General features: G+C 38.6%; 1 protein-coding gene across 2 annotated transcripts; it reads right to left on the reverse strand.

Moving 5' to 3' along the window:
• Window positions 1-3,269: 3,269 nt before the first annotated feature.
• RNPC3 (RNA binding region (RNP1, RRM) containing 3) lies at window positions 3,270-26,336 on the reverse strand. 2 transcript variants are annotated; one of them, XM_084636297.1, is made up of 15 exons: window positions 26,016-26,336; window positions 23,622-23,669; window positions 20,370-20,488; window positions 18,661-18,744; window positions 17,776-17,887; window positions 16,472-16,540; window positions 14,764-14,912; window positions 13,408-13,533; window positions 10,782-10,918; window positions 9,406-9,576; window positions 9,051-9,145; window positions 8,914-8,972; window positions 7,976-8,108; window positions 7,208-7,280; window positions 3,270-3,510 (listed from the first exon to the last, which is right to left on the reverse strand). In XM_084636297.1, exons 1-14 carry the CDS (start codon window positions 26,211-26,213, stop codon window positions 7,221-7,223), a joined length of 1,560 nt encoding a protein of 519 aa, XP_084492423.1. In that variant the 5' UTR covers window positions 26,214-26,336; the 3' UTR covers window positions 3,270-3,510; window positions 7,208-7,220. The 2 variants fall into 2 exon arrangements, with proteins under 2 accessions (XP_084492423.1, XP_084492424.1); XM_084636298.1 differs by having other exon boundaries at window positions 3,270-4,478.

The following is a 26,336-nucleotide window of genomic DNA, read 5'->3' on the forward strand; positions in this document are numbered from 1 at the left end:
CTCTTTTCAAGGAAAATGATTAGACTTACCATGGGTTCAAGTGACCTTCTGAGGACTGGATACACTTGCTCTACAGGCAGATTCAATGTGGCACAGAATGATCAAGTCATTCCCAAGAATCTGGCCAAGCTTTAGATTTACACTGTATAGAAAATGTACTTTCTGATGTCCCAAGTTCCTGATGATGCATCAAGGACTTTTGTGCTAGAAGACCTTAATAGAAACCTTCAGGAGTACTTTATTCAAGCACATCTATTCTGAGAATTAGCCAAGTGCTTTACTGTTATAGCCTGGCATCTGCTTGAAAAATAGTGATAGGTAACTATATCTAAATGGTGTACATTGTACTGAGTAGATTTAAGTGTAATTTAAGCTTTGTTATTTTTATAAGCCATTCGTTACTAAAGGTGAGTGAACTTTACATTTTATATTTACACACTGTCTGGGAAACATCCTCTCATGCCTTGCTAAAAAGGGATAATTTAAAAGGTGTTAAGGCTCAAGGCATTTAATCCTTTTAAAATCATACACGGGAGATAAAAACTCTTTCCCAAGTAGGGAGGGGATATGGCAAGACTAGAAAGTATGATAAGATTGAGCTGGTATTTACAGATTCTGTTTCAGTACATCTGATGAGTACTCATCAGTGTCTGCAGAACTTAAGCTTTTGTTTATAAACATATGGGCTAGAAACTCAAAGAAAATTTTCTCTAATGGCTTGTCTTCACTGCAGTGTTAGCTCAAGGTATAACTAGAGTTGCCTCTAACCCAACTCCCAAATCTACACACACACACACAAATCTCTAGCTTGAGTTATCTGGTGCTTTAAATTCGAGCTAGATTGTCTGACATGGGTAGTGGGTAGATGCTTAAGTACTACTGAAGCATGAGCTAATAATAATGCAGTGGGGACAAAGCTACAGTCTTCAGCTGTAACTCTGAGCTGTTAATCAAATCATTCTGTGTAACCTGAGCTGTTTTTGTAGCATGGCTGCTCTCACAATTTAGTAATTTAGCAAGCTTTTGAAGTCAAGGCTTAAGTGTTAAAAGACCTTAGACATAACAGAAGCACCATGGCTTCGGTGGGTTGGTTGGTTGGTAAAAAAGGGCAGAAAGAGAGAGACATTATTCATGGACTGTGGAGGCATGGCAGGTGCATCACTTACTTCTCAAGTGTGGATGATGAGTCAAAGCTAGTTTGGGAAGTTGATATAATGGGTACCTCAACACTTGTTCCTGTAGGTTATTCTGCTTTTCTTTAGCAAAATCGAGTAACTTAACTTGTGATGTGGCTTTAACTCGACAGTATAACTAACCAACTTCAATTAACAAGTTATTTTGTTTGCTTGCTAAACTTCAGACATAAACCAACATACGAGAACTAGCTTTTTTATTTACGCTAGTGAGCAGGAAAAAACACTTTTTAGCATCATGAGGGTGTGTCTTAGTTTTAGTCATCTTAGTTATACTAAAGAATTATTTGATAGACTATAAAAAAGTCAAAACTCCCTGCTCTTTTGTGTCAACAGGTTAGTTTTCTAAAATATCTGTTCACAGCTTGTGCTAGTGTTCCATCTCCATAAGCTGTACTCAAAATAAAGAGAACTCTTATGATTATTTGGCTGGTGTGCTGTTTAAGGTGTTAACGCAATGTTAAAAGTTTTGATGCAAGTCATCTTAACCTCCCCACATACACACCTCTATAGTGTCGGCATTAAAGAATATAACAAGTGGGGTTTCTTAAACTCAAGAACTCATATGAAAGTATTTTAAATGATAAAATCAGGTTTCACTGAAGAAAGAATGTAGATGTATTGCACAGGTTTAAATAGTAATGAGTAAGTACTAAGAGTGATCTTTCTTTCCCCTGTTGCTACTGGAGAGCGGACAAGAGAGGTCTATATCCCCCTTCCACCTGCCTTACAAAGTACTAGCTCTGGATTTGATGGTAAGGTTTATTGCTCCTCAAAATATTTGTATTTCACTGCCAATTAAGCACAGTTACATAGTCTTTCCCACATGGATTTTAGAATATATAAAACTGCTTGGCTTCGCTACAGTTCTGAAAATTAGTGTCTCATACTTTCAGATAGCCTAAAGCAGAAGTTCTCAAACAGTGGTCCATGAGCTCCATTCAGGTGGTCCACGGATAGTTCCCTCTAAGGTGTGTGCCTGGGCAGCACATACAAGAGAATGAAGGGCCATGCACCTAATTAGTGGAGCCATGCAGGCCTGGTTCCACTAATTAGGTGCCTTGACCCTGGAGAAGGTAGTGGTGGCCATGTAAGAGGAGGTGGTGGCCTTGGGGGAAATTTGGAACGTGCAAGGCTGCAGCGGCCAGAGAAAGAGGAGACTTTCCCCAGCTCCGGGGCTGCAGCTGCCGGGGAGAGACGGCCCTCTTTCCCAGCCTCAGATCTGTGGCTATAGCGGTGTGGGGGAGAGAGGGCACATCCATCGCATTAGAAAGGTAAGAATACTGATATTAGAATATGAGTTGTGTGTTTTTATTCGTAGAATAAAAAAACGTTAATTAAGGGTTTTTTTTTTTAATATAGTGCTTTTATCCAAAGTGCTTTACAATAGTTAGCTATCGGTACAAACAACATTTGGAAAGATCATGAAGTGGTTCACTGAGACCCTCAACGATTTTCAAGTGGTCCACACAAAAAAAAAAAAGTTTGAGAACCACTGGCCTAAAGCATTGATTTATAGCACTGCTGCTTCAACGAGAGAGTAAGAATGCTAGCCTACATTGTTCCCTTGGCTTAGCAGTGTTTAAAATTATTGTTTGGTATTTATCTTATGGTAATGTCCAGAGGCCTCAATCAGGACTGGGGCCTCTTTGGACTTGATACTATTCATGTGTGTTTGTAGATAAAGGTCCCTACCTTGTTGACATTGGTCATACCTGTGTAATTCTCGATCCAAGAATGAATGACCAGAAGCAACTCACGTTCATTTGAATGAAAAAATCTCTGATGGTACTGTGCCCCCAACACAATACTAGGGTATTAGTTCAGTACTGTTTCCAAGGCAAAACAAGAATTCCTGATACACTAAAATTGATTCTTATGCCCATTTTTACTTTCAGAGAGCACATCAATATCCTCAAGGCAGGAAGAAAACATCATTCACCCTGGCACCTATGAATGTGTCTTCTGACATTAAAGCTCTGAGGCATAAAGATGTAAAATAATTCAGTATTGTGTTTCTGTAAGAGGTAAACACCTCATCTCAAAAAAAAAAAAAAGAGCAAGTATAACGCAAAGTGAAGGGAAAAGGAATAATTTATTAGAGACTTAACAAGCCGACTAATATACATTTTTCATATATCTGTCTGATAGGCTACAATGTGTTTAAAAGCATTTGGAACCTTTAAGAATGAAGAGAATTAAGTCTTGTTTTAAAAACATTTGAAATGCTACTACGCACTGTTCAATAGTCCTGTTGATCACATTGCTTCTTCCCATGGCTTGGTAACATTTGAAAGAGATGGAACACAAAAGGAACCTGGAACATTATAAAGGCATGTTAAAAGTATAAATGACTGGAAAAATTACTGTGTTCAGTTGTCAGAAGCTTAACTGGAAAGTTGAAAGATCGTAAGATACAGAAAATTAGTGAATCATGTCTGAGCCAGCTAAATTTGGCTTACTACACACAGCATGTATTAGTTTATATTACATTTAAAAAAAGGTTAATCTCAGAATGCTGTAATACAAAACCCCCAAGAAAATTATAGATTAGTTGCCACAAAACACTACCAGAAAGTGGGAAACAAAGGTAGCAATGAATAAAGTTTAGCTTCAGTCTTCATTACTTCATTATGAGACATTGCTAGATTTTCTGTTCTCTATTCTAAAAAAAGGAAAGTGTTATAAGAGAAACTAAGTACAGGTTGCGTCCCATAAACTGGGACACAAACTGTCATTAAATGAATGTATTACTTAAAAAGACAACGTCAAGGATTGTTTTCTGCTTATAACCACCCCATCAAAACTGAAACATTCTAACACAGTGTGGTGTTGCTATTTTTTAAAAAGGAATATCTAGGGCCAGCTCCTCAGCTGATATAAGTCAGCATAGCTCCACTGAAGTCAATGGAACAAGGCCAATTTACATCAATTCAGGATCTGGCCCATAAAATAAAGAATTTATGAATTCAGAGAAGGAACAGGGAGGAAAGGTCACATTTTGAGACTAGAAACGTTCATGGTGTCGCTTTAAGTAAATAAGTGACCTGATTCACTAACTTTCTCCCTGAAAAAGTTCCCTTTATAATTTTTTAAGTATCTTACTTATTTTAACAGAGATTTACAAAATTGTAAAAAAAGAGAGTAAATTCCTCCCCGCACCTACACTAAAAGAGAACTTTGAGGTATTTGAGTGCTATGGAAAACATTGCACAAAAAAGGATACAACAAGAAAGGATACACTCTGCATGACAGTATTACTGCAGTATTTACGCAGGAATGTTTCTAAAGAAGAACAGCAGAATGTGGTTTAATTTTACTTGATTCTCAGTATTGCATTTACAAAACTTTTTTACTACCTATTACAAGATTGTTCAATAAAATATAGCTGTTTTGATCCCTTATCTGCAAATTAGTGAGAGCTCCACTCCCATAAGCAAGTGAGGCTCTTTACAAATCGAGGAACTATTAGGAAAATGTCAGCATTTACTGTCCCATTCATTCAGTGGTCTGCATTTTACATAAGGTTCTGTTTTTCCATCAGCTTTTTTTTTTCTTTTTTAAATCATGCTTCCATCCAATGCAGTCTTTTAGGCTACCCCTCTCACGGGAGCCAGTAACCTTTGCAACATTAACTTCTTCCATGCTCTCTCATATAGCTGCCATTTTATTTGTATCAGAACTGTGCACCCAACTGTTCATGAAAACATTAGTTAGTGATGGGAAAGGGAAATTCCAGTCAATGAAAAGTCAAAACTGTATATTTTTCATCTTCTGGGAAGGCATGTGCATTACAGTATCTTCATAAAGCAGAAAGTAGTAATACTTGAATAACTACTGTCCAATAAATTTAGCTATTTTCACAGTTTAATAAAATCTGACACTAATGAAGTGCCATATAAAGTGACACTTAAATAGTATGGGTGTATCAATTTACATTTGCTGTGTATACAATTCACATTTTACAGTATTTTTATTTTACTTGATTTACAAAATGTACTTATAAACCTGAATCTCCAGATTTCATATCATAGAAACCATTATTTTGCATCAAAAGCTAGTGTACCTCAAGTCATATTGGCTCTTGGCAACGACAGAAGAAAATATATTCAAATAAAATTAGGGTTCATGTTTGTTATTCTTTAGCAAAAGCAAAACAATTCAAAGTTAATGAAACTCAGCCCTCCACTGTGCCACTTTGCCCGAGTTCTGTAGTGGCCAATTGTACACACAACAGTGTTATGTATTCCATGATACTTAGATACAAAAGGCTGGGTTTAAATGCAGGTTTTGATTTTAACTCAGTTTATTAGACTTTTAATTTGCTAACTGCAAATCTAATCCTTTTACATTGTAAATAAAGCTCATGCAAGTATGACAGCTGACTCCAAAGTACTAACTCTGAATTGACTGTTAAAAACATGATTAGCAACCAAACCAAGGTCTAGTCTTTTCTGTTTATATAATCTGAATGCCAATTGAAACTTGTTAGTGTAGTCAGAAACTGGATTAGTGACTTTTTTTTTTTTTTAAACACAAGGAATAAATTGGGAAGACTAGAATTCAATTATAGTACATTTTTTTTTCAGTGTTTAAAATTAATGGTTGCCAACATCCATTCAAAGAATATCTTTTTTGTTTTTTTCTGCACTTGTCACACTACATAAAATAACCTTAAAACAATGGAATAATTCAATAAAGAAACAACAGGGAACAGATCTCAAAACAAAGCTTATTTGTGCCTTTATCCCTTTTAGAATAATTTAACCAAGTTTTATTTCTTTGTTTCTTTTTAACCCATGTAAGAAAATACCTGTGAACAGCATTTGTTTTTAATTTGATAAAATCAAACAGCTAACTTTGCCAAATGGAACCAAAGCTTATTCAAAAGTAGACTACACACCATCTCAATATTGCACAAGCCAGAAGTTTCAGAGGGTGTCTTATCAACAATTCAAAAACATTAGAAATACCGTTGAAGGCAATATATAGGTTAAATAGCATGGCCTCCAGCGGACACAAGACATCTACAATAAAATGTCTATTTTAATAAATACTTCATTAGTGACAGCAGTGCTGAGCATCTCAAATCAATTTTAAGAAAATGTGCTGTTATTTTTCCATCAGAAACAGCAACATTGAAGCTAATTTCATTTCAACTAACAATTATCAATAGACAACAAATTTAAACTTAAGAACTTTCTGGAGATATTTTCACTTTTTGGAGATATTTTCTCAGATACACTCAAATTAAGACCTCATCTATACTAGGAAATAGGAACATCTTTTCAAACTAACATGATGCTAAATATGCTTTTGTTGGCAGTGTGGACAGAGATCCTAGGGATAACCAGAATCAGGAAACACATTTTTAATCACAACTGTCCATGTCCATAGAAAGGAAAAATCTTGTTTAACATCACATTAGCTAAAACATTTTCTAACACCATGCTATTTCCTAGACAAACAAGGCTTAAAAGAGACCTGCAATGATGCACAGATCCCACCTATTAAACATAGGGTCACCAAAGCAAAGACTCCTTGGGAGATGCCAGCAAGGAAACTAGAGTACTATTTATGGGGTTATAGCACTGAAGCGGTTATTGCTTCTGGGGCATATACCCTGCTGGAGTATGATCCTGAGCTGTTAGACTGGCAGCATCCTACTCTCTCCTATGTACCACAATCCCTTAAATTTAACTGCAGGGTCAATGGCCAAGTTTCTTCAAAACTCCCGCCCATCTCACCCCCACTTTTCTTTGTTGGTTTGAGGACTGAATGTCAACACACATCAGTACTACAACTTGAGGACTGGGATATAGGCTCTATGATTCTAAAAGGGAGAAGTGAAATGTTAACATAAGTCAAAACTGACAGCCTCCTTGCATACTGGCTTCCTGATAGATTTCCTTTGTGGAATTCTCCCCAACCCCCACTATGTGCTCAAATAATTGACTTGTTTTTTTTAAAATCAGTCTGAATGTTCTCTTTCCTTTCTCACTAAATCTACTTACCTTTAGATTTGTTCTATCTTTTTCTTTTCTCTTCTTTGGAATCCTGTTTTGGTCTAGCAGATCGTGCAAATTGCTAAGGTTTTGTTAAGGACTACAAGTCCAAAGTATAAGTGATAATTGTTAGCAGGAAGCCAGAATCAATGAGCAGAGAAATACTAATTCACTAGAAGGTAAATAAAACTTTGGAGAATGAATGTTTTGAACGTATACATAATATGTATGTACTCAATCCAACTTTACCTCTTACTCCAGTCACATGAAGCTACACTTACCGTTTCTTCAAATCAAATGGAACTACTTCCCCACCACAACACTTATATGCAGTTAAAAAGTGGATTATTTGCTGTGTGATCCAGGATTTAATTGGCATATATTAACTAAAAAAACCCACCTCTGAATTTAAACTTGTTACATCACTTTTTTTTTTTAAACCTGAATATAAACTTTGGAAAGGAACAGCTTGTTGATTTGTAAAGAGTTTAAGAGTGAGTCAGAATCTTCCACATAATGCCCCTTATTCTGCAAACAAACACTTACACTTACACACTTGCATAACTTTAGTCAGTGGGGCTACTTATGTGAGTGAGGTAGCACATGCATAAGTGCTTGCAGGACAAAGACATAAGTGGTGATTTTATTTTAAGAAATATCTATTCTTTTCTACAGTTATTTATGAAATACATTGAGTTTGTAAGATAGGAAGCAAGAATCTCAGTAACTGACCTAAATTTAAAAGACACTAAAATGAAAATGTTCAGAAAAGGATACAACCACCATGGGCTTTTCAAACAAAACATATCCATTTACTTCTTTTAAGGCTTTGGTAGCAGATTTTTCATTAGGGAGGCCAATAAAAGCCTGTCCTTTCATGCGACCTTCTTTCATCAAACGTATATCAAACCTAGAAATAAAATTGGGAAAGGGATGAAAGGTTTACCTCCTCACCACCACAATTTACAATCGGCATAAAACGTCACATGCAGAAAGTTGAGGAGCAAATGGAAGTGGCAGCGATGCCTACATTCTGGTACAGACAGGGTTATGTCATGAGACACTGATAAGTTTGTCTGGAAAAATATACTAGCAATTTGTCAAAAATCACCATTAGAAGGCAGGACAGCAAGTTGCTGTACTACTACAACAAATACCGCATATACAACCAAACATTTAACAGATGAACAAGCACCTAGGACTTCAATCATTACAATGCTGTACACTTTGGCCAATCCAGCGATACCAGAAACTGGAATTCGGGTCTGTGTTCTAAAAGGCACAGTACAGGGTCTTTAGACCCAGATGTACCACTCCACTCAGTAGGTGGAAGTTGTGTGCATACTGAGTATAATATAAATGTTGCAGTAAAAAAAAAACCTACCCAGTCCTTCCCCACTGTTATGCGGTAGGTGTAAAAAAATATTCTGTTAATAGGTACACCACTTCCAGATAAAATACTTAAGCTGGGCATTTTGTACTGAACCGTAACTTAAAAAAACACAAAACACACGTTTCCACCACTTGCTAACTGCAAACAAAAAAATTCTACTCTCCCCTAACAATTAAAATTTTCAGGCCAAAATGATTTTCTCCGCCCAAAATTAGAAGCAGACAAAGGGGGCTCAAAATGACTGCAACTTCAACTGTAGTTTTCACTATTGCTGTAAAAGTTAGTGCACAGTTTAATTTTACCAAGAATTGAAATAACTTACATAATCCGTTCAGTTTCTGATTGAAAGTCAACATATCTTCCAAAAATAAACTTGAGATCCTGAAATTAAAATGGGTGTGTAAGGAAAGACAGCAAACAAAGAAAAACAGAAAGACATTTTCATAAATCCTTCCTCACCTTTTCTTGAACTTGTTTTGACAAATTCTTCACATAAATCCTGCAGTTTGGATCACCTGGCTCATAGTTTTTGAAAATGGAAAGTTTTTCCATTTCTTGACCAAGACAGAAAGATGGGGAAAAATAATCAATATGCATGTTATATGACTTAATAAATCTTCATCTCACAGCTTTTTAAAACCTCATTTAAAAAAAAATTATACATTGTAACAAAACCAAATATCTTACAACATAAATAGTAAATTATAGACTATGTAACAGTAATGTAACTTAATATTTTAAACAAAATATCAATATTTTTAAATTATTGATTTGTACATAATAGTTAAAATAGAATCTAATCTAAAGAAAATACCTCCTCTAGAAAGTCTGCCTTTTTCCAGTTCCCTTCTAGAAACAAATTCTGATGGTATTTCATCATCATCTTCATCATCTTCTTCTGTGTCCTCTTTATCATTAGAGCTGGGAGCTGGGAAGATCTTTCCAAATCCTGCATTAGTTATTTCTTCTGCAGTTGCATAAAGGTCTGAAAGTTGAATACAATATTGTACTCAATGTTTGTAAGAGCTGATTCACATTCCAAAAGAAGAGGGAAAGGGATGGACTGCAAGCCAGAAAATCCTGAAGTTTTAGAGAGGTTAAGTTCTGAATATAAGTCAAGATAGAAAGGAATTTTAGTACATACATAATGATTATTTGTCTTTTGCAGATGCACGAAGAACAATGTGTCCTAATTCCTACTTTGACAGAAGATGTCTGCTTCATATAATGCTCCAGCATTTACTTTAGTGGAGAAAACACCTTTCAGCAAGACCCATTCTTCCCTCTTATTATTATTACGCTGTTTTATAAGGTTTTTTAAATTGTCATTTTATAGTCCATAAGAATATCTACAGGAACTTCATAATATTGGGTAATAAAGCTATAAGAAATCTTTATGCCCCAGTACTATAAAGACAGTGGGGGAATATGAGCAAAGTGCACATTGGGGCATTACAGAAACTGACAACTACAGGAAGGCTGCTCTCTTCAAAGAAGCTGAAGCACACACCAAGTGTCTTGAAATGCCTCTTTACCCCATGTGAAGTCTTCAACATAATTTGTAAGATTGTTAAAAAAATTAAAACATAATTTGCTTCAAAAAGACAAGCATACTAAAACATCTTGTGTTGATGAGGCAATCTTAGAGCCTTAAAATCCCACCCCCATCCTGCATTCTGAACTGAAACTGAACAGAGAGTCTTGTAAAAGACAGAATTCCTGAAAAAAGTGAGATTTAAGGCAGCAGGTTTAGTGACTGAATGACATGCTACACTATGGTGAACAGAGTGGCATTGCTATGGCACTGTAGCTATGCCACCATAATGCCATAGCATAGATGCAGCCACGCTGATGGAAGAGGTTTTTCCATCGCTGTAGGAACACCGTGTCCCCAAGAGATGGTAGTTTACACGAGGTGTTAGGTCAGCACAGCTCTTCATCTCTGAGCATTGTAGCTATGTTGACCCAAAATTTAAGTGTAGACCAGGCCTTAGGGTTGAATTCCTTAAAAGAAAACTCACATTAAATAAATATAAAAATAAACCAGCACTATTTACATAGCCGTCTTTCTCCAAGTCACAGAACATAAAAATATTCAACTCACATGTTATGTTGTCATCTTGCCTGTTCTTTGCATCTTTAAATATTTCAAATTATTTAACAGAAGAATTTAAGGATAAGCATTCTTACCATTGTTTTGGTCTCTCTCTAAGCTTTTCTGAAGAACGTCCGGAATGTCTGCAGAAATTTGGAACTTAATTTTTTTATGACCTACAGATTGTGGCTGCTCAAACACATCCGAAGGTGATAGTGTAGGGTGCAGATTACTGTTTAAAACAACAATATGTCAATTTCACTTGAGGTTTAAATGGTCAATGGAACAGGCATGGTCAAACAAAATATATGCATCTTTTCCAACTATATTTCATGCTGTTTACCTTTAGCACAGTAGTTTTCCGTTTCCAAAGCAACTTTAAACTTTACACAACTTTTTGTGGGTTACATGTAGTTCATCAGTGATAAGACATGTTTAGTTGCCAAACAGCAAAAACAAAGACCAGAGATAACCTTACACTACAAGTAGACTCGCTTACAAAAGAAAATTGTCTTAAGAGAAATATTAAATGGAATAATATGAGGCACCACCAAATGCACTTTCTTAAAGACTGAATGCCAAGAAAAATAAATTAGGCTTGTTTTGTGTCTCTATATAAAGGAGGATTGAAAAAATATTTTTTTAAAAAAAGCTTAGCTTCAATCTTAGGCTCAAAACTAGATGAATGCTTCTAACCATGAAAGGAGTGAAGTTCTGGAACAGTCTTCCAAAGAGAGAAGCAGGGGGAGGGGGGGTGGAAACCTAAATTGTAGCATAAGTTTACAGAGGGGATGCTATGATAAAGTTGCCAACAATGACATATAGCCCATCCATGACTACTGGAAATGGGACTCTAGAGGGTGAGGCTCTGAGTTATTACAGAGAATTCTTTCCCAGGTGTCCAGCTGTTGGGTGTCACCACATCACCATATTTGGGGTCGGGAAGCAATTTTTCCCCAAGTCAAATTGGCAGATACCCAGGGGGAAGAGAGGGGAGCTTGCTTTCCTCCGCAGCATTGGATGCACTAGCTGATTTGATCTAGAGTAAATGGTGAATTCTCTGTAACTCGAAGTCTTGATATCAAGATTTGAGGACTTCAGTAACTCAGTCAGAGATTATGGGCCTTTTACAGGAGTTGATGGGTCAGGTTCTGTGGCCTGCAATGTGCAGGAGATCAGACTACATGATAATGGTGGTCCCTTCTAGCCTTAAAGCCTATGAACCTTTCATATTAGAAAACAGGTCCTCTCTTGGCTGGAAGATTCTCTCATGAGTGGAGAACAAATGATATAATGACATAATGACTAAGAATGAAAGTTAAGCAAATGATTAGAGAAGCAGACTGTATAAAATTGTTATTTGGCTTCAATGACTAGTTAACATTTTGGGTAAAAGACATCTTTGTTAAATATTCAGCACCAATATCCTTTCAATTAGAGTGCATGAGCGCATGTTAATCGTGCTCTCAGATTCCGCAAGGACCCTTCAGCAATACTACGGAAGAGCAGACTTGACACCCCTGATATTTCCAGGGCTATTTCTAAACCAGGATTTAAAGGTGCGATGTCAGATCATGTTAGCTAATTCACTTTAACTAACGACATGTACAATTCTAGTAAAGAAAGGGCAAGCTGTACTTTAGCAATCTGTCAAGTTAAAGCTTAGGCTCTCCCCTAGGCATTAATTGCACTATTTTGGCACATACTAAAGTACAACTTGCCTTATCTGAATTAGAATTTTAGAAGGTGGTAGACCAATTTAGTTGATACTGTTTAAGTAGAAAAAAATATTTTAAACCACAATAACCCCTACAATCCACCCTCCAAAACATCCAGGCTTTTATCTTAAAGAAGCAGAAAAGGGCACAGCACAATTTTTGAAAAAATATTTTGCAACTCATCTTTAACGACCAATTTCGTAAATCACCAGGACAAAAATAAGTCTAGAATAGTTTTTCCTCAAACAAGCCAAGAAAATTAAGTGATTTTTTTCTTTCCTTCACAGTTTTCTATTAGAGCTCTGCAAAAGCAGAACTGTCATATTATTTAAACAAGTCACAAAGCAAAAATATTAACAAGTGTCCTCTGCTATTCTAACTCAGTATAAAAATGTGCCATTTAGTTTTCTTCACGTGTGCAGGGCAAAGTGAACACACTTGTATAAATACATTTTTAAAACAGTTGATTGTCAGGAGATCAAAATATTACTTCTGCTTCTTAGGGACACAGTGGAATAAAACTGGAGATGCCAAAGCATTTAAACAAAATTATTATTTTCTGTATTTTCATATTTCTACTAGAGATGGCCTAAGCCTATTCAGATCCATGTTCCAGCCTTTAGCCAGAATGGGTAGAGGAGCAACCTGGGGTTCTGTTCAGGTCTATTTCAAACTTGATATAAAACAAATTGATAGAAAAACAGATATGGTAGGGGCCAGAACAATAGTCTCAATAAAGGGTCCACATCTGTGGAACTGGCTTGAGATCAGGAAAAGCTCAAGTCTTGGGGATTTCAGAGCATGATACAACTGTCATCTGTTCAGGGAAGTTTTAGTAACAACTGGAAGGGATCACCTACAACACTTCATCTTGCAGTAAGACCCTCTGTATTAAAGGTTCTGAGGTAGAAAAAAAAAATCCTGAGCAAGGCACTTTTTTGTGATTACTCCTTACACTCAAAACACGATGAGCACTGCAGAAATACAAATAATAATACAATACCTGTGGGGAGCAGATGTGGGAGCATTCAGCAAGTCTTTTATCTTTTGCTTTTTTCTCACACTACGCTGCTTTGTGGATATTGGTCTTTTAGGCTGAATAGTGGCTAATTCCATCAATTTAGTCATTCTAAATTGGAAACACAATGAAGACATCCAAAACAGTTTAGTTTTTAATCTAGAGATGCCATTTTAGAAATGTAGCTTCTTATTTCTGACCAGAACTTCTGAAACTCAAATGTGTTGAACTGTTCTATTATATCCCACAAAACATTTGTGATATACTAGCAGAATGCAGCTACACATTATTTATTATACAGTAAATAATATTACTGTAGAACATCTAGATTGATGAGAACGTGGATTATTAAAATTAGAGTAGTACTCAGACATGAGGAAAGAGTGTATAAAAACTGCCTAAATCGTTCACCAAAGTAAAAAAAAGGTAAACTTACAAGAAACAGAAGTTTCATTACTATATTATGACTCATAAAAGGAAATCTTTACTCAAATATGTTTAAAGTATTTGTTCTAGTTACGTTTAGTTAAATTCTTCAATCTTTCAAGGAATTTTAGATACTTTTAAATTGGAGGCAACAGATTAGCAATGGGAAATATTTTTAAAGACTGCCCTAAAGGCCTAATCCCACATAATATATGGCATAATGCATATAATACACAATCAATGTCTGGCCTTGTAAGTCAGGCAAGCCCTTGACACCGGCTTCAATGCAGGATAATAGTGGGGTGGAGGGCTAGAGAAAGTCAGCTTTCCACAAATGTCATAAAATAAAATAGCCAATCCAAAATCAAAAGCAAGTGGCACAGCTACTTAATGAGAGGAGAACGCATGCAAATGAGCTTTGCACCTCCTACATCATATTCAGCATAGAGCTCTGTTAATTCCCCCACATATGGGGGGGAATTAACAGAGCTCAGCATGCAGGTGGGTAGAAAGCCGACATCAATTTCAGAGCATAGATGAGATTTTCTGTCTTTCCCCTAACAGATAAGAGATCTACCCTATTCAATAGAAATTTTAAAAGAGGTGGGAGAGTACAAGTGTACAGAAACTAGTCATGTTAATTTTTGAGCCACATGGCCACATTCATCCTTGCCCTGACTGACTTTCAGAGGAGTACTGTCAGCCTTAGGGAGAATATTAAGAACTGCAGCTTCTTTAAAATTTATGTCTGGAAAGGCCACTTACATATTAGAATAGCTGGGGCTATTCAGTCACAAAATTGGAGCTTCTGTGGGCCAGGAGGCACAGAGGCTGATTTTGGCTGGATTGAGACCTACAAGAACAGCATTCCCCCCCGCCCCCAAGCATGATTAGTTACTGATTATAATTACAAACCTCTCCTTTTCTTCCTCATCAGCACTTTCATATTCAGATTCTTCTCTGCTAGATTCCTGATCTTCCTCTTCTTCAGGCAAAGGAGGCTCCTCTGGAGGCAGTGGTGGGATAGGTGGCGGCGGCACAGGCGCTGATAAATATTCTTCATACTAATCAATGAAAGACATAAAATCGAAGTCTTTAAACACTCATTTTGGAAAAAAATGTACGTTTTAATTTCTTCTGCATAAATAAGAAGCCTCAAATGTGATAAACTGGCAGATGGCAAAGGAAGCTTTTCAAAACAAGATGTTTATTGAGATCTATCTACCCACTCTTGACAAATTCAGTTTCATGAGGATTTTACATCAAACAATTCAAACTCAAAAATAGTAACAAAATACTTAATTCTTCAAATTAAAATTGGGAGTGAAGGGTGAGGGAAAGAAAAGATGAATTAGAGCACTTCAGAAACGAAGGAAGGAAAAACAGCCAGCTTCTCCAGAAGTTTTGCTTTTCCATTCTTAGTTTTGCAAACTAGAAAGGAGCATAGTCTGAGCATATGATGGGAAGCCAGATGCTCTCAAATTCTAATCTTAACTATTATGCTGAATCTCCTCTGTGACTTTGAACACGCCATAAGCTCCTTCCCTCTGTAAAACAGGGATAATACTTACCTACAGGTGAAGGAAGGATTAGTTATCCATTACAAGGATGAAATTACTGTAGGAATATTATGAGCAGTTTCCTGCCAAAATAACCTCAATCTGATAGGATTCCCAATGCACTTTACTATAAAGCTTACAACCACTTGGATGAACAAATGTGGGGACAGTTGCACAAAGTGCTGAAGTCAATGAAAATGAAAACATTAAAGTGCTGAGCAGCTTCTACTGAGAACTGAGAGACTGAGTCTTTTGAACTGTTACTAATCTTTACCTGATCATAACATTCCTAGTATTTGATCCTGTCCTAAAGATGCAAAGGATAGTTTCAAAAATATCAGGGAAAATTCACTGGTCTGCTAAATTTACTGTGCATCATGTAACCTCCTGAAGAAACTACCCTCCCAATCCCTGAAAAAGCAGAAGGTGCTGGTGTGCCAGGGCAAGCTGTGGGATGTATTGGACCTGAGCTTCCTTATGCCTGATCCTGCCAATGGCATAACTTACAGTAAGCCCTCCGCAGCTCCAAAATCTGCTGGAGACAGGGTGCTAGCTCCCTGTATCCAGACATAGTGGAGAACTGGGGCCACAGATTCAGGTCCTTCCTCCCTTTTTCCCCTTCATAACACCCCCATTAAATCCTAGAGCCAAAGTGAGTGATTATGCGGTTTTCACATCAGCAGTCAGAATCTCATAAGAGCTCTCTTCGAATGCATAGATCAAAGAACATTTCATGCAATAGACTAACCATGCGATATTCAATTGATTTTCACGTTTCCTATAACTGTTACAAGATATTGTTTGCACTACCATAATCTCCATTTTAATGCCCTCCATTATTTTTGAAATATTCTGAAGATATTACCAAAAGGTCACAACACACTGGTTTTCATCTCATACTGTTGGAAAATTCAATTTTCCTTGCAACAGAAAATAGACATACACCTGTTTGGAGCCCATGCCAACACATCCAACAGGTGCATAAGTGTCTAATCAACAGCAAAAACCGATGAACCTCCTAGGACAAGGCACACATATTAAACGTAATATACAAAATTTCTTACCATGGGTGGTCGAGCAGTAACTGGTCCAAACGGTGGGGGTAGATTCATTTTATTCATAAGGTGCAGCACCTGAAATAAAAATTAAGTAACAATTCTCTTTATAAACAAACTAGTTCTTTGGTACAGTACTTTCTAACTCTTTAATATGACTTTTTAGTATTCTACTCAATTGTAAATCATACAGATAAAAATATACAGACTTTTACAAAAGCCGTGTTTGTTAAATGTGGAAATGTTATCAGTACAGACGAGTTACTGTTATCAGTACAGTACTCAGAGTTACAAACACTTTGGTAATGGAGGTTGTTCGTAACTGAACAAAACTTTATGGTTGTTCTTTCAAACGTTTACAACTGAACATTGACTTCATACAGCTTTGAAACTTTACTATGTAGAAGAAAAAAGATACTTTCCCTTTTTTTTAGTATTTTACATCTAACACCGTACTGTATTTACTTTTTTTTTTTGGTCTCTGCATCTGTCTGATTCTGTACTTCCGGTTCCAAATGAAGCGTGTGATTGACTGGTCAGTTCGTAACTCTGGTGTTTGTAACTCTGAGGTTCTAGCATATAAGCTATTTGCAATCTTCAATTTCCACTCCACTACGAGGGTGTCTTTTTGCAATTATTTTCAAATAGAAGTATACGTTAAAACGCAGTACAACTATAATAAGAACAGTTACTCTTATTGTTATTTTTGTTTTAAGTACTTAACACTTATATTGTAATCCATCAGCACTGGTACTGTAAATTAGCTAAGTACCCTGGGTGAGATCCCTACTTGTGTATACTGGTGTAGCTCCCCTGAAGTCAGAACTATGCCAATTTACACCAGCTGAAGAGCTAACCTCATATGAAGCTCACCTTATGAAGTTAACATTCCACTATGAAGAAATAAAGACTAAAATTAAAATGTAGCTAATGAGTTAGCAATGGAGGCCAGACACCTGACAGTGGCTAAGTACAATTAACACAAAGGGTTTGCTCTGAGCCAGTTTACAGTATTGGGTACCAGAGTCAAAAACAGTACAAAGAAATTATCCAGTGGTGTCTTCAATGCTAGTGAAATTACATCCACTTCTTGCCAACTAAATCTTCTCTATATTTATCTCAACTTATTTAATAGTAAAATGTTAACTCATAGCACTGGAAAATCAAGTCTTAATTATCCACAGGAACTAAAGTAACAGCAGTATTCTATAGGATAATAGCTACTATAGTATGTGTTACTTTAAAAAAAAAAAAAAAAAGGAAAATATTGGTGTTTGACTTGTATTCCTTTACTTTTCCCCTTCTTCACTTACCTGTACATAAAATTTAGGCACGCTTGCTAAGGCATTTGCTATATTTGCTAGGATTGTACTTGAAGGCGGTGGATATAGATATTTGAGGCAAGAGTTTATAGGAAAGGTTAGCCTGGGAAAAAATAAACATTGGAGAAAATTTTAAAAACCAATAAACCAGGAGCAACATCAAATAATCTTACATTTCTTGAACCCTACAGGTAAAATTAAAGAAATATTTAACTTCCGAAATACCTCTTAAAATACATCCTCAGAGCCACCTATGGTTAATAGAATACAGCACTCCATAAAATGCAGACATCTCAGCCAAAAAGAGTATAGCACAAAACTCAACCTTGAATTTCAGAACTTATCTCCTGTCCAGAGTTATCATACTTAATGATACAATACAAAAACAAATAAAACCCACTGGAAGGGATATTAAACCTCATGTTTCAGGGCTTAAGCTGATCTCTGACTACTAGGATGAGACCTAACAAAAGGAGGGAAATAGATTACTCCATCATCTGTCTCCTGCAGGATTCTTAACACCTTCCTCTGAATCATCTGATGCTGGCCACTATTTGAAACAGGATAGTTGGGCTTTGAGTCAGATCCAGTATAGCAATTCCTGTACGTTAAAATATGCTAACCACAACAAACTCTAGACAACTTTGACTTTTCTTTCCTCAGTTTGTAACAATTACAGTGCATGCCCCCCGCCCCCCACCACCAATAAGCTGTGTGTGGTTACACATCCATATTAAATCTCCAACTCCATTAACCCATATGCACATATTTACATTATTAAAACATTAAGTAAGTATTTAGAGGATAGGAGGCTAATTCAGTAACTATACTATGCCAAGAATATAATAGTTAAGCAGCCAAAGAATCAGTACTTACCCATGGCTGGGAGCAATTCCATTCTCTATTTTAGGACAGCTTGGCTCTTTCCGTTCTCTCTCTTCTTCCACTGGTTCTTCTGGCCTGAAAAATAGATTAGTATTAATTAAAGTTGGGCAAAACTCCATGAAATACGTAATACACAATGCCCAGAAGAAGAGAGTTTCTCTTGTAACATTCATAATTTATTTCAGAATACAATGGGTTAGTCTACTGGCCTTTACAACTTTTGTAGACAATGCTAGTACTGTAATTATAGCACCTAGACCTTTAAGACTTGTCCTGAGCTCTTAAAAAAAACAAATAAATTCAGAGTTAAATGCAACAATGTCATATTACCTAATGCTTGGAGGTTTGTACAATACCAAAGTATAACATTATGATTTGAGAAATATTTCAGCTTTATTTCTATTTCTCTTCTTTTGTGTGTACAAGTCAAATGTTTATTTTATTCTGTGGTTGATTTTAATTATATGTAAACACAAATTTGACAGACAAAAGCTTTTTATATTTTGTATAATGTAAGTAATCAGGCAACCAGGTAGTCAGATCTATTCTGATTTAAAAATTCATAATTATATCTTGTGACCTGAAATCAAAAATTTAGAATTTTTAAGTCTTTCATTCTTTTACTTGATCCCCTTATGTGTCTTTGGAAATGAAGTATTATATGAAAGATTATAAAATGAGACCCAAACTATCATACTCCTTGGTTATATACCTACAGATTTAGAATGAATGGGGCTATTTTGAAGAATAATCACACATTTTTGTATTGTATTGAAAATTTTAAAAGTAAGTTGATAATATGAATAAATCACTAAGGCCCAAGCCTGCAAGGAGCTCCATGAAAGGGAACTGTGCACTTGTGCAGGAGTTCCTCACAGGACTGAGGCTAGTACAGTCAGATTCACAGTGGAAAAGGGCTCAGAAAACCTCCCCACACTGCTATGTGCTCTGTTACAGACCCACAGAGAATTGTAGCCCATGAGCTATGAGAAGTGAAAGATATTCCATCCCTAACATATGGGTCTTGTGTGGGAACAGTGGATAGCACATGTGGAGATCACTGAAGGACTGGAGACTTACTCTGCAAGTGGAAACCAGTGGGACTACACATCAATTAGGGCAGTGGTTCCTAAACTTTTTCCTCAGTCGCCAACAACCTATGGGAGCGCTGGGTGAGGTGGAGAAGGGGCCCAGCTTTCCACTACTGAGTGGTACTGTGACCTTATATGCCACGTCACAATGCCCAAAGCAGGAAGCTGGCCCATCCCCAGGAGCCACCACTGTGGGGTGAGTGCAGGGCAGGCTCGCTCTCCAACCATCCCTCTCCTTCATGGATTGCCCTCTGCACCAGACCTGTGACCCATCTACAATCTTTCCATGAGCAACTGGTGAGTCAAGACCAACCATTTGGGAAATGCTGGATTAGGGTACTATTCTATATAATGGTGGCACAACTGGACCTGAAGTCAGTAATGTGGGCAGGATTTGGGCCCTCAGTCTAGAGATCTATTATTGTTCTTACTGTAGAAACTGAATTCAAATATGTTAATGTTTTTAAATGGACATGTTTTATTTTATGACTGAAAATAAATGACAATTAAGATATTGTGAACACATTTTAAAAATGTTTTTTCTTATTGTTATGGTCAAAGTTATAAAAAACTCTAAACACGGAAACAAGCTATTATGCACATACATACCTTTTATTTTTCTCTGAGAGTGAAGGTTGGCTAAGAACATGAACATTGTCTTGCTCCCTTGCAAATTCAACAACTAAAGTGTGGCCTAAAAGTCTCAGCTGATGTAGTCTTGACAGTGCCTTAAAATAGCCACAATAGCAAAAAAGAATATGAAGACTCAGTTAAGTTAATATAAATATTTAAATACATTCCAATAAAAATAATATTTTCATCATTTTTCAAGGCTCAATTTTTCTTCCTAACATACTGCCCCTTGCCATTTTATTATATAACCTGATTTTCACCTAAACTTCTACTATATACAATAGAACAGGCAGAATCCTACCATAACACTTGCCAACCTGGGTGGAAGTTGGTTTTGGAAAGGGAAAGACATTAACTGTATTAATTTTCTGAAGTGCTAAGTCAAGGCTGTCAACAGTCAAAGATTTAGTGATTACATGTTTTATTTTTAGCTTACAAAGATCAAGCCTCTTTGGTTATAGCAAGTTATTTTTTGAAAAATGTTGATATTGTATAGGAAAAATGACTCCTGTATCAATATTAGTAACACACTCAGATATCCTTCAAATTAGAAAGCAAAATTTAATTATTAAACCAAAATCTATTCAGCTAATCTGTTGCTCTCCATGTAGAACTTAAATATTCTATATTTATTAATAGAACAATGATTAAAAATAGACTGGTAGAATACCTGGAAAAATCATGATATGATAGGGTCTAACCAGTACAGTTTCTGCAAAGGTAAATCAGCTCTCACCAATTATTAGAAATCTTTGAATATGTCAACAAAGCAATGAATGAAACAAAACCAGTTGACATAGTGTATGTAAACTTTCAAGAGGCCTTTGAGGGTATGTATGTCTACACTGCAACACAAGCCCATGCTTGAGGCCAGGCTCAGGCCTAACCTGCTTTGCGTCTACACTGAAATTGCACTAACCCAGGACCTAAGTTCCGTCTAAGCTGTGCGGCCGAGCAGGGGCCCAGGGCTGCGGCGGGGAGAGATGCCCTAGACTTGCGGCAGCCGGGGTAGAGGAGCCCCTCTCTTGGCCCAGGTCCGACGGAGCTGCTAGGGAGAAGAGCCCCTCCCTTGGCCCAGCCCAGCCAAAACTGCTCCGGCTGGGGAGAGGCACCCCTTCCCCAGCCTTGAGCTGCTGCAGCGAGGGGGGGGGGGGGGAGAGTCCTCTCTCCCCACCGCAGCCTTGGGGCAGCCTGCACTCCAAACCCCTCATCCCTGGCCCCACCCCAGAGCCTGTACCCCCCTGCATCCCAACCCTCTGCCCCAGCCCTGAGGCCCCCTGCACTCCAAACCCCTCATTTCTGGCACCACCCCAGAGCCTGCAGCCCCAGCCAGAGCCCTCACCCCCCACTGCATGCCAACCCTCTGCCCCAGACCTGAGCCCCCTCCCACTCCCAACCCCTTGGCCCCACCCCATGAATGTTATGTGTCACACATCACCTCCATATTGGTGCACATAACAAAATTCATTCTGCACATGGATGTAAAACATTAGAGGGAACACTGCCCAGGGCTCAGACCCAGGGTCCCAGGACACCACCGGGGTGGAGGGTCCGAGCTCGACTTAAGGAGAGACCCAGGGCCCAAGCCCTATTGCTTTGCAGCGCAGATACAGCCCCATTGACTTGGGTCCCAGGAGTCAGATGAAAGTATCCCAAAATTCCATGGGACAACTTCCTTAGTCCTTTCTATCGCAACCGTCTACAATCCACTCTATTAAAAATGGAAGCCACCCACCCTTTGCAAATGGCAGCAGATCAGATCAGCATTCACCCATTTTCTTCTGATCACTGATCTGCAGGCACACTATCAGAGAACCTTCTCGGTTTGCAATGGAGCGCAATCCAATCAAACCTTTTGCACAGCGAGCTGGTTGCGTGCAGGGCAGGCAGTAAAGTTTTCCCACAGTGCATCATGGTTAGAGCGCTAGAGCAGCCATATTTTGTGGGGGAGAAGGGACACTAGGGACTCTGGGATATGGTTACTTTGACTCGGGTCTGTGCCCTGCACTGTGGATGCCAGAGTCCTAGGTTTGAACCTGGGTTATAAAAGTCTTAACCTAGGGTTAAAATAGAATGTAGACACTCAAGAACAGTGCACCCAACACAGCTTAGTGGACTCAAGTCCCACTAATCCTGGCTTTAAGTTGCAGTGTAGACGTAGGCTGAGAAATTTCTTCCCAAGAGGCTACTAAAGAATCTAAATAGTCATGTGGTGAGAGGGAAAGTATTGTCATGGATCAAAAACTGTCCAGGGAAGACCGAGGAACTTTTAACCAAGCTAGTCAACACAATAGCAGAAGTTGAATATTAATAATTGTAAACTACTCACTCACCTTATAGGATTCTAACCATATCAACTCAGGAAAATACGGAGGCCTCTACATACTCTATTGTATTGTACTGGTTGTAGATAGCATGGTTCAAATCTCATTGCATACAAAACAATGCTCTAGAACCAAGATTCCTGAACTGTGAATTTATGAAGCTCTGGCAAGTCAGCGAGCCTGTATTCTGGTGAGCAACTAGAGTTGATAACTAACATTTTTGTCACATTTGTGGCATGATAATAAAGAACAGCAGAGCCACTTGAAGCCAAGTCACTATTCAAATGACACATTCAACACCACTTTCTTGAAAATTATAGTATGCAGCGTGGCCTAAAACTGGATTCAGAAGAGCTGGATTCTATCTCTAGCTCTTCCACTGGTCAGCTGGGTGACACTGAGCAAATCACTTCACCCGTCTGTGCCTCAGTTTTCCCAACTGTAAAATGGATATAATGAATATTACCTCCTTTTCGGTGGAATATGAGATCTGCCAACAAGAAGTGCTATATAACATTATTATTACCTCTCTACCTTGTTTACAAGGTGCCTATCAACATGGCAACATCCCCGCTCTTATCAAAATAGGACAAAGATTTTTTCAGGGTGCAGTCCCGAATGTGCACACTTCACCACCTGTGAAGTCCTTTAGCAGATGTTCTAGCAAACATTCAGTTGTAGTTGCACACACACTTTTATGTTTGCTATAACCAAACCTGTGATATAACAGTGTTTGTTTTAGTCTGAATAGCATGCACATACTTGAAAGAAGTTTTACTCTACTTTATTTTGGCATTTGTTTTGCATCTTTTTCCCAAACTCCCAATTTTGGGAGATCCAGGAAATGTTAAAAGTTAGCTGGAAACCATTTGCTAAAATATTTAATGAAGAGCCCAATACAAACCTTTCCAGCTGAATTTTCATTGGGGAAAGTAGCAAAAGCTGTATGTTTCTGGAAAACAAACAATTATTTGTCTGTTATAGTTTTTTTTAGATCAGAGTATGAGAGATCTCAGACATATAAACAAACTTTTGGACCACAGTTTTTCCCCAAAGATTTAGCACTAGAAATTACATTTAAATTAGATTTTAAATTATAAATGAAAATTTCCAAGTTAATGAATTATTTGCAGGTTTCAAGGTTTCTGGTTTTTAGTCTACTAAATGTATGTTTAGGACAAGAGATGGATGACCAGGGAGTACATGGCTCACAAAAAGGAACAAGAGGGAGGAAAACAGTCAGCTCTGTGTCCATGAAGGCAATGGAGCTCTGCAAAGAGGTAAAGGGTTGTGGGGAAGAAGTGAAGATTTGCCAATGTAAAATTAAAGCATGCTTAGTTTGTGGCCAAGCAGATATTGGGGATGTTTATCAAGCCCTGATTTTCACATGAGTATATCATCTCTAAGTCATCATAATTGTATATTAGACATATTTTATGATCTAGGCTTTTCTAGTGAATAAAATTCAAGTCAACAGTGCCAAGTGGTGGAACATCTTCATCAAAGTAATTCTTACGAACACTACTTTCCTGTTACAAAGGCAACATCACACCTAATGCTATGTTCTGAAATTTGGAAGATTTTCTGCTTATTTTCGAGCATAGATGATTTACCTCTTTTTCCTAAGTACAAGCCACTTGTTCCAAAGTACTGCCTCAGATTTCAAATCTGAAACAAACTATCATTTAATTAATAGTTTAGACTTCAGCCTAAAGTTGTATTAGTTGGCATAATTTTATATGTATATACTGGAACCAAATTTTACTATAGTTTATTTTGGCATTTGTTTTCCATCTTTTAACAAAGATCCTACGAACACTAAAAAACACATACTTAACTTTATTTTCCCAAGTAGCTCCAGTAATTGAATTTTAGACTGAGGTTTAAACATTATAGTCTGTTATAGTGAAAAAGCATTAAGGATCTAACAGAAGATAATAAAGAAAATTTACATTTCAAGATGACAGACCAAGTATATAATAGGGCATTTACTACATCCAGTAAATTGAGCCCCTCTATTGTGGAACTGTCCAACATAAATTAAGCGCACTAGTTCAGGCTTTTAAATCATCTTGCAGTTTTTTAAAAACAATTTGGCTTTGTCACCTCTAACCAACAGTCCACATATCTTGGATGTCTGGGAGATCTGAAGCATCCACTTGCACCATTATAATAGGATTTTGTAGTGATAAAAATTAAGTTAGTGTTTGAAATACCTTTATTTAATATAAAGGCCATTCTCAGATTTCTGGTTCAATGGGGTTTGACAACTTTTAACCCCAAACTGGAATCTCTGTTTTTACTCCTATAACCCTGAAGGCTAACCCCACTATACATCAATAAAAACTGAATTTGTGTGGTTATTTTCAGAATGTTTTCATAATAATATTGGGCATGGGAATCATATTGCATAATTTTGGTGTATTATTTAGGGTTGAATCAAATCTTCTGTCATCCATTTATCATTGTCACAACAAAAGCTCGATCCTGAAATAAGCTCTATGTGGACAGACCCCTGCATCTACCTGGAAGCCCACTGAAATCAACTAAGCTCTGTGAGAGAGCCAGTCGGGAATTTTTCAACATGTTTTGAAGTTTTATGGGAACGTAACAGTTTCAACAAAACTTTAGTTGGGTCCAGGATGGAGAGGTGGGAGGATGCCCGAGAATAACCTGGCGAAAGTGGCGATTAGGGAGGGTGCTCCGCTGCACTGTGGGAGACGCAGGTTCAAACCCCTGCTCTACCAAGGGAGCTGTTGCTCGCTGTCCAAATTACATATGCAGGGACTGGTACCTGGGTCGCTAGCCCCAGCGCCGCCGAACCCCATACAGATCTAATTCTGCAGCAAACAGTTGCCAATAGCCGGGAGGTTCCGCCGCAAACACAGTTATTACGGAGCGGCGCCGAGGCGGCCGGACAAGAACAAACGCGTCTCTGGCTCCAAGAAAGGGGAAGGAGGGGCCAGTTCCCCCCGCGGGTCAGGCACCCCGCCCCGGCTCCCTTGCGGGGGTGGGGATGCCGAGGCTCTTGTCCTCTCCCCGGACCGGAGACGGCCCTTCCCCACCCCCTCGGGGGCCGAGGCTTCAGGGGAACGACGAGAGAGGTGGAGCCTCCTCTCGCAAGTGGCGCCGCCCGAGCGCTGGAGGAGGGGGAGGGGCTGGGGGTAACCTCACAACCTGCCCCGCCCGTATCAGACGCTACAGGGTCACCCTCCCTCGGGAACCCCGCCGGACGCGACCCCCCCCTCCCCTCCCCGCCCGCCCGCCCGCCCGCCCGCCGGCCGCTCCCGCTCCCTACCAGCCGCCCCTGGTCGGACAGGACCCGCACGGACGCGGCCCCGAAGTGCCTCAGCAGATCCTCCTTCTCCGCGGCCGTCAGGTCGGCAGGCAGGTGCCGCACCAGCAGCGTCCGGCTCCGCCGCCGCCGCCGCCCCACGGACGGGGGCCCTCCCCCTGCCGCCGCCTTGTCCTCCTCAGAGCCGCCAGGGGCCGCCATGCCGCGGGGCGGGGGTGTGAGATCCAGGGTCGGAAAGGCCGTGCCAGCCCGGCCGCGACACCCGGCAACGGCAGCTACAACCCTCGCGAGAACGCCGGGGGTGAGGGGCGGGGAGTACAAACC

Source organism: Lepidochelys olivacea (genome assembly GCF_965140295.1).
Source record: "Lepidochelys olivacea isolate rLepOli2 genome assembly, chromosome: 8".
Lineage (NCBI taxonomy): Eukaryota > Metazoa > Chordata > Testudines > Cheloniidae > Lepidochelys > Lepidochelys olivacea.

Excerpts from the sequence above, each read along its gene's own strand:
- RNPC3 (XM_084636297.1), bottom strand. The coding sequence starts at position 26,213 with ATGGCGGCCCCTGGCGGCTCTGAGGAGGACAAGGCGGCGGCAGGGGGA. Across the intron at positions 9,577-10,781 it reads AGAGAGAGACCAAAACAATG|ACCTTTATGCAACTGCAGAA; the intron begins GTAAGAATGCTT and ends TTCAACTTTCAG. Across the intron at positions 7,281-7,975 it reads TTGAAAAGCCCATGGTGGTT|CAATTTGCACGATCTGCTAG; the intron begins GTATCCTTTTCT and ends ACAAAACCTTAG.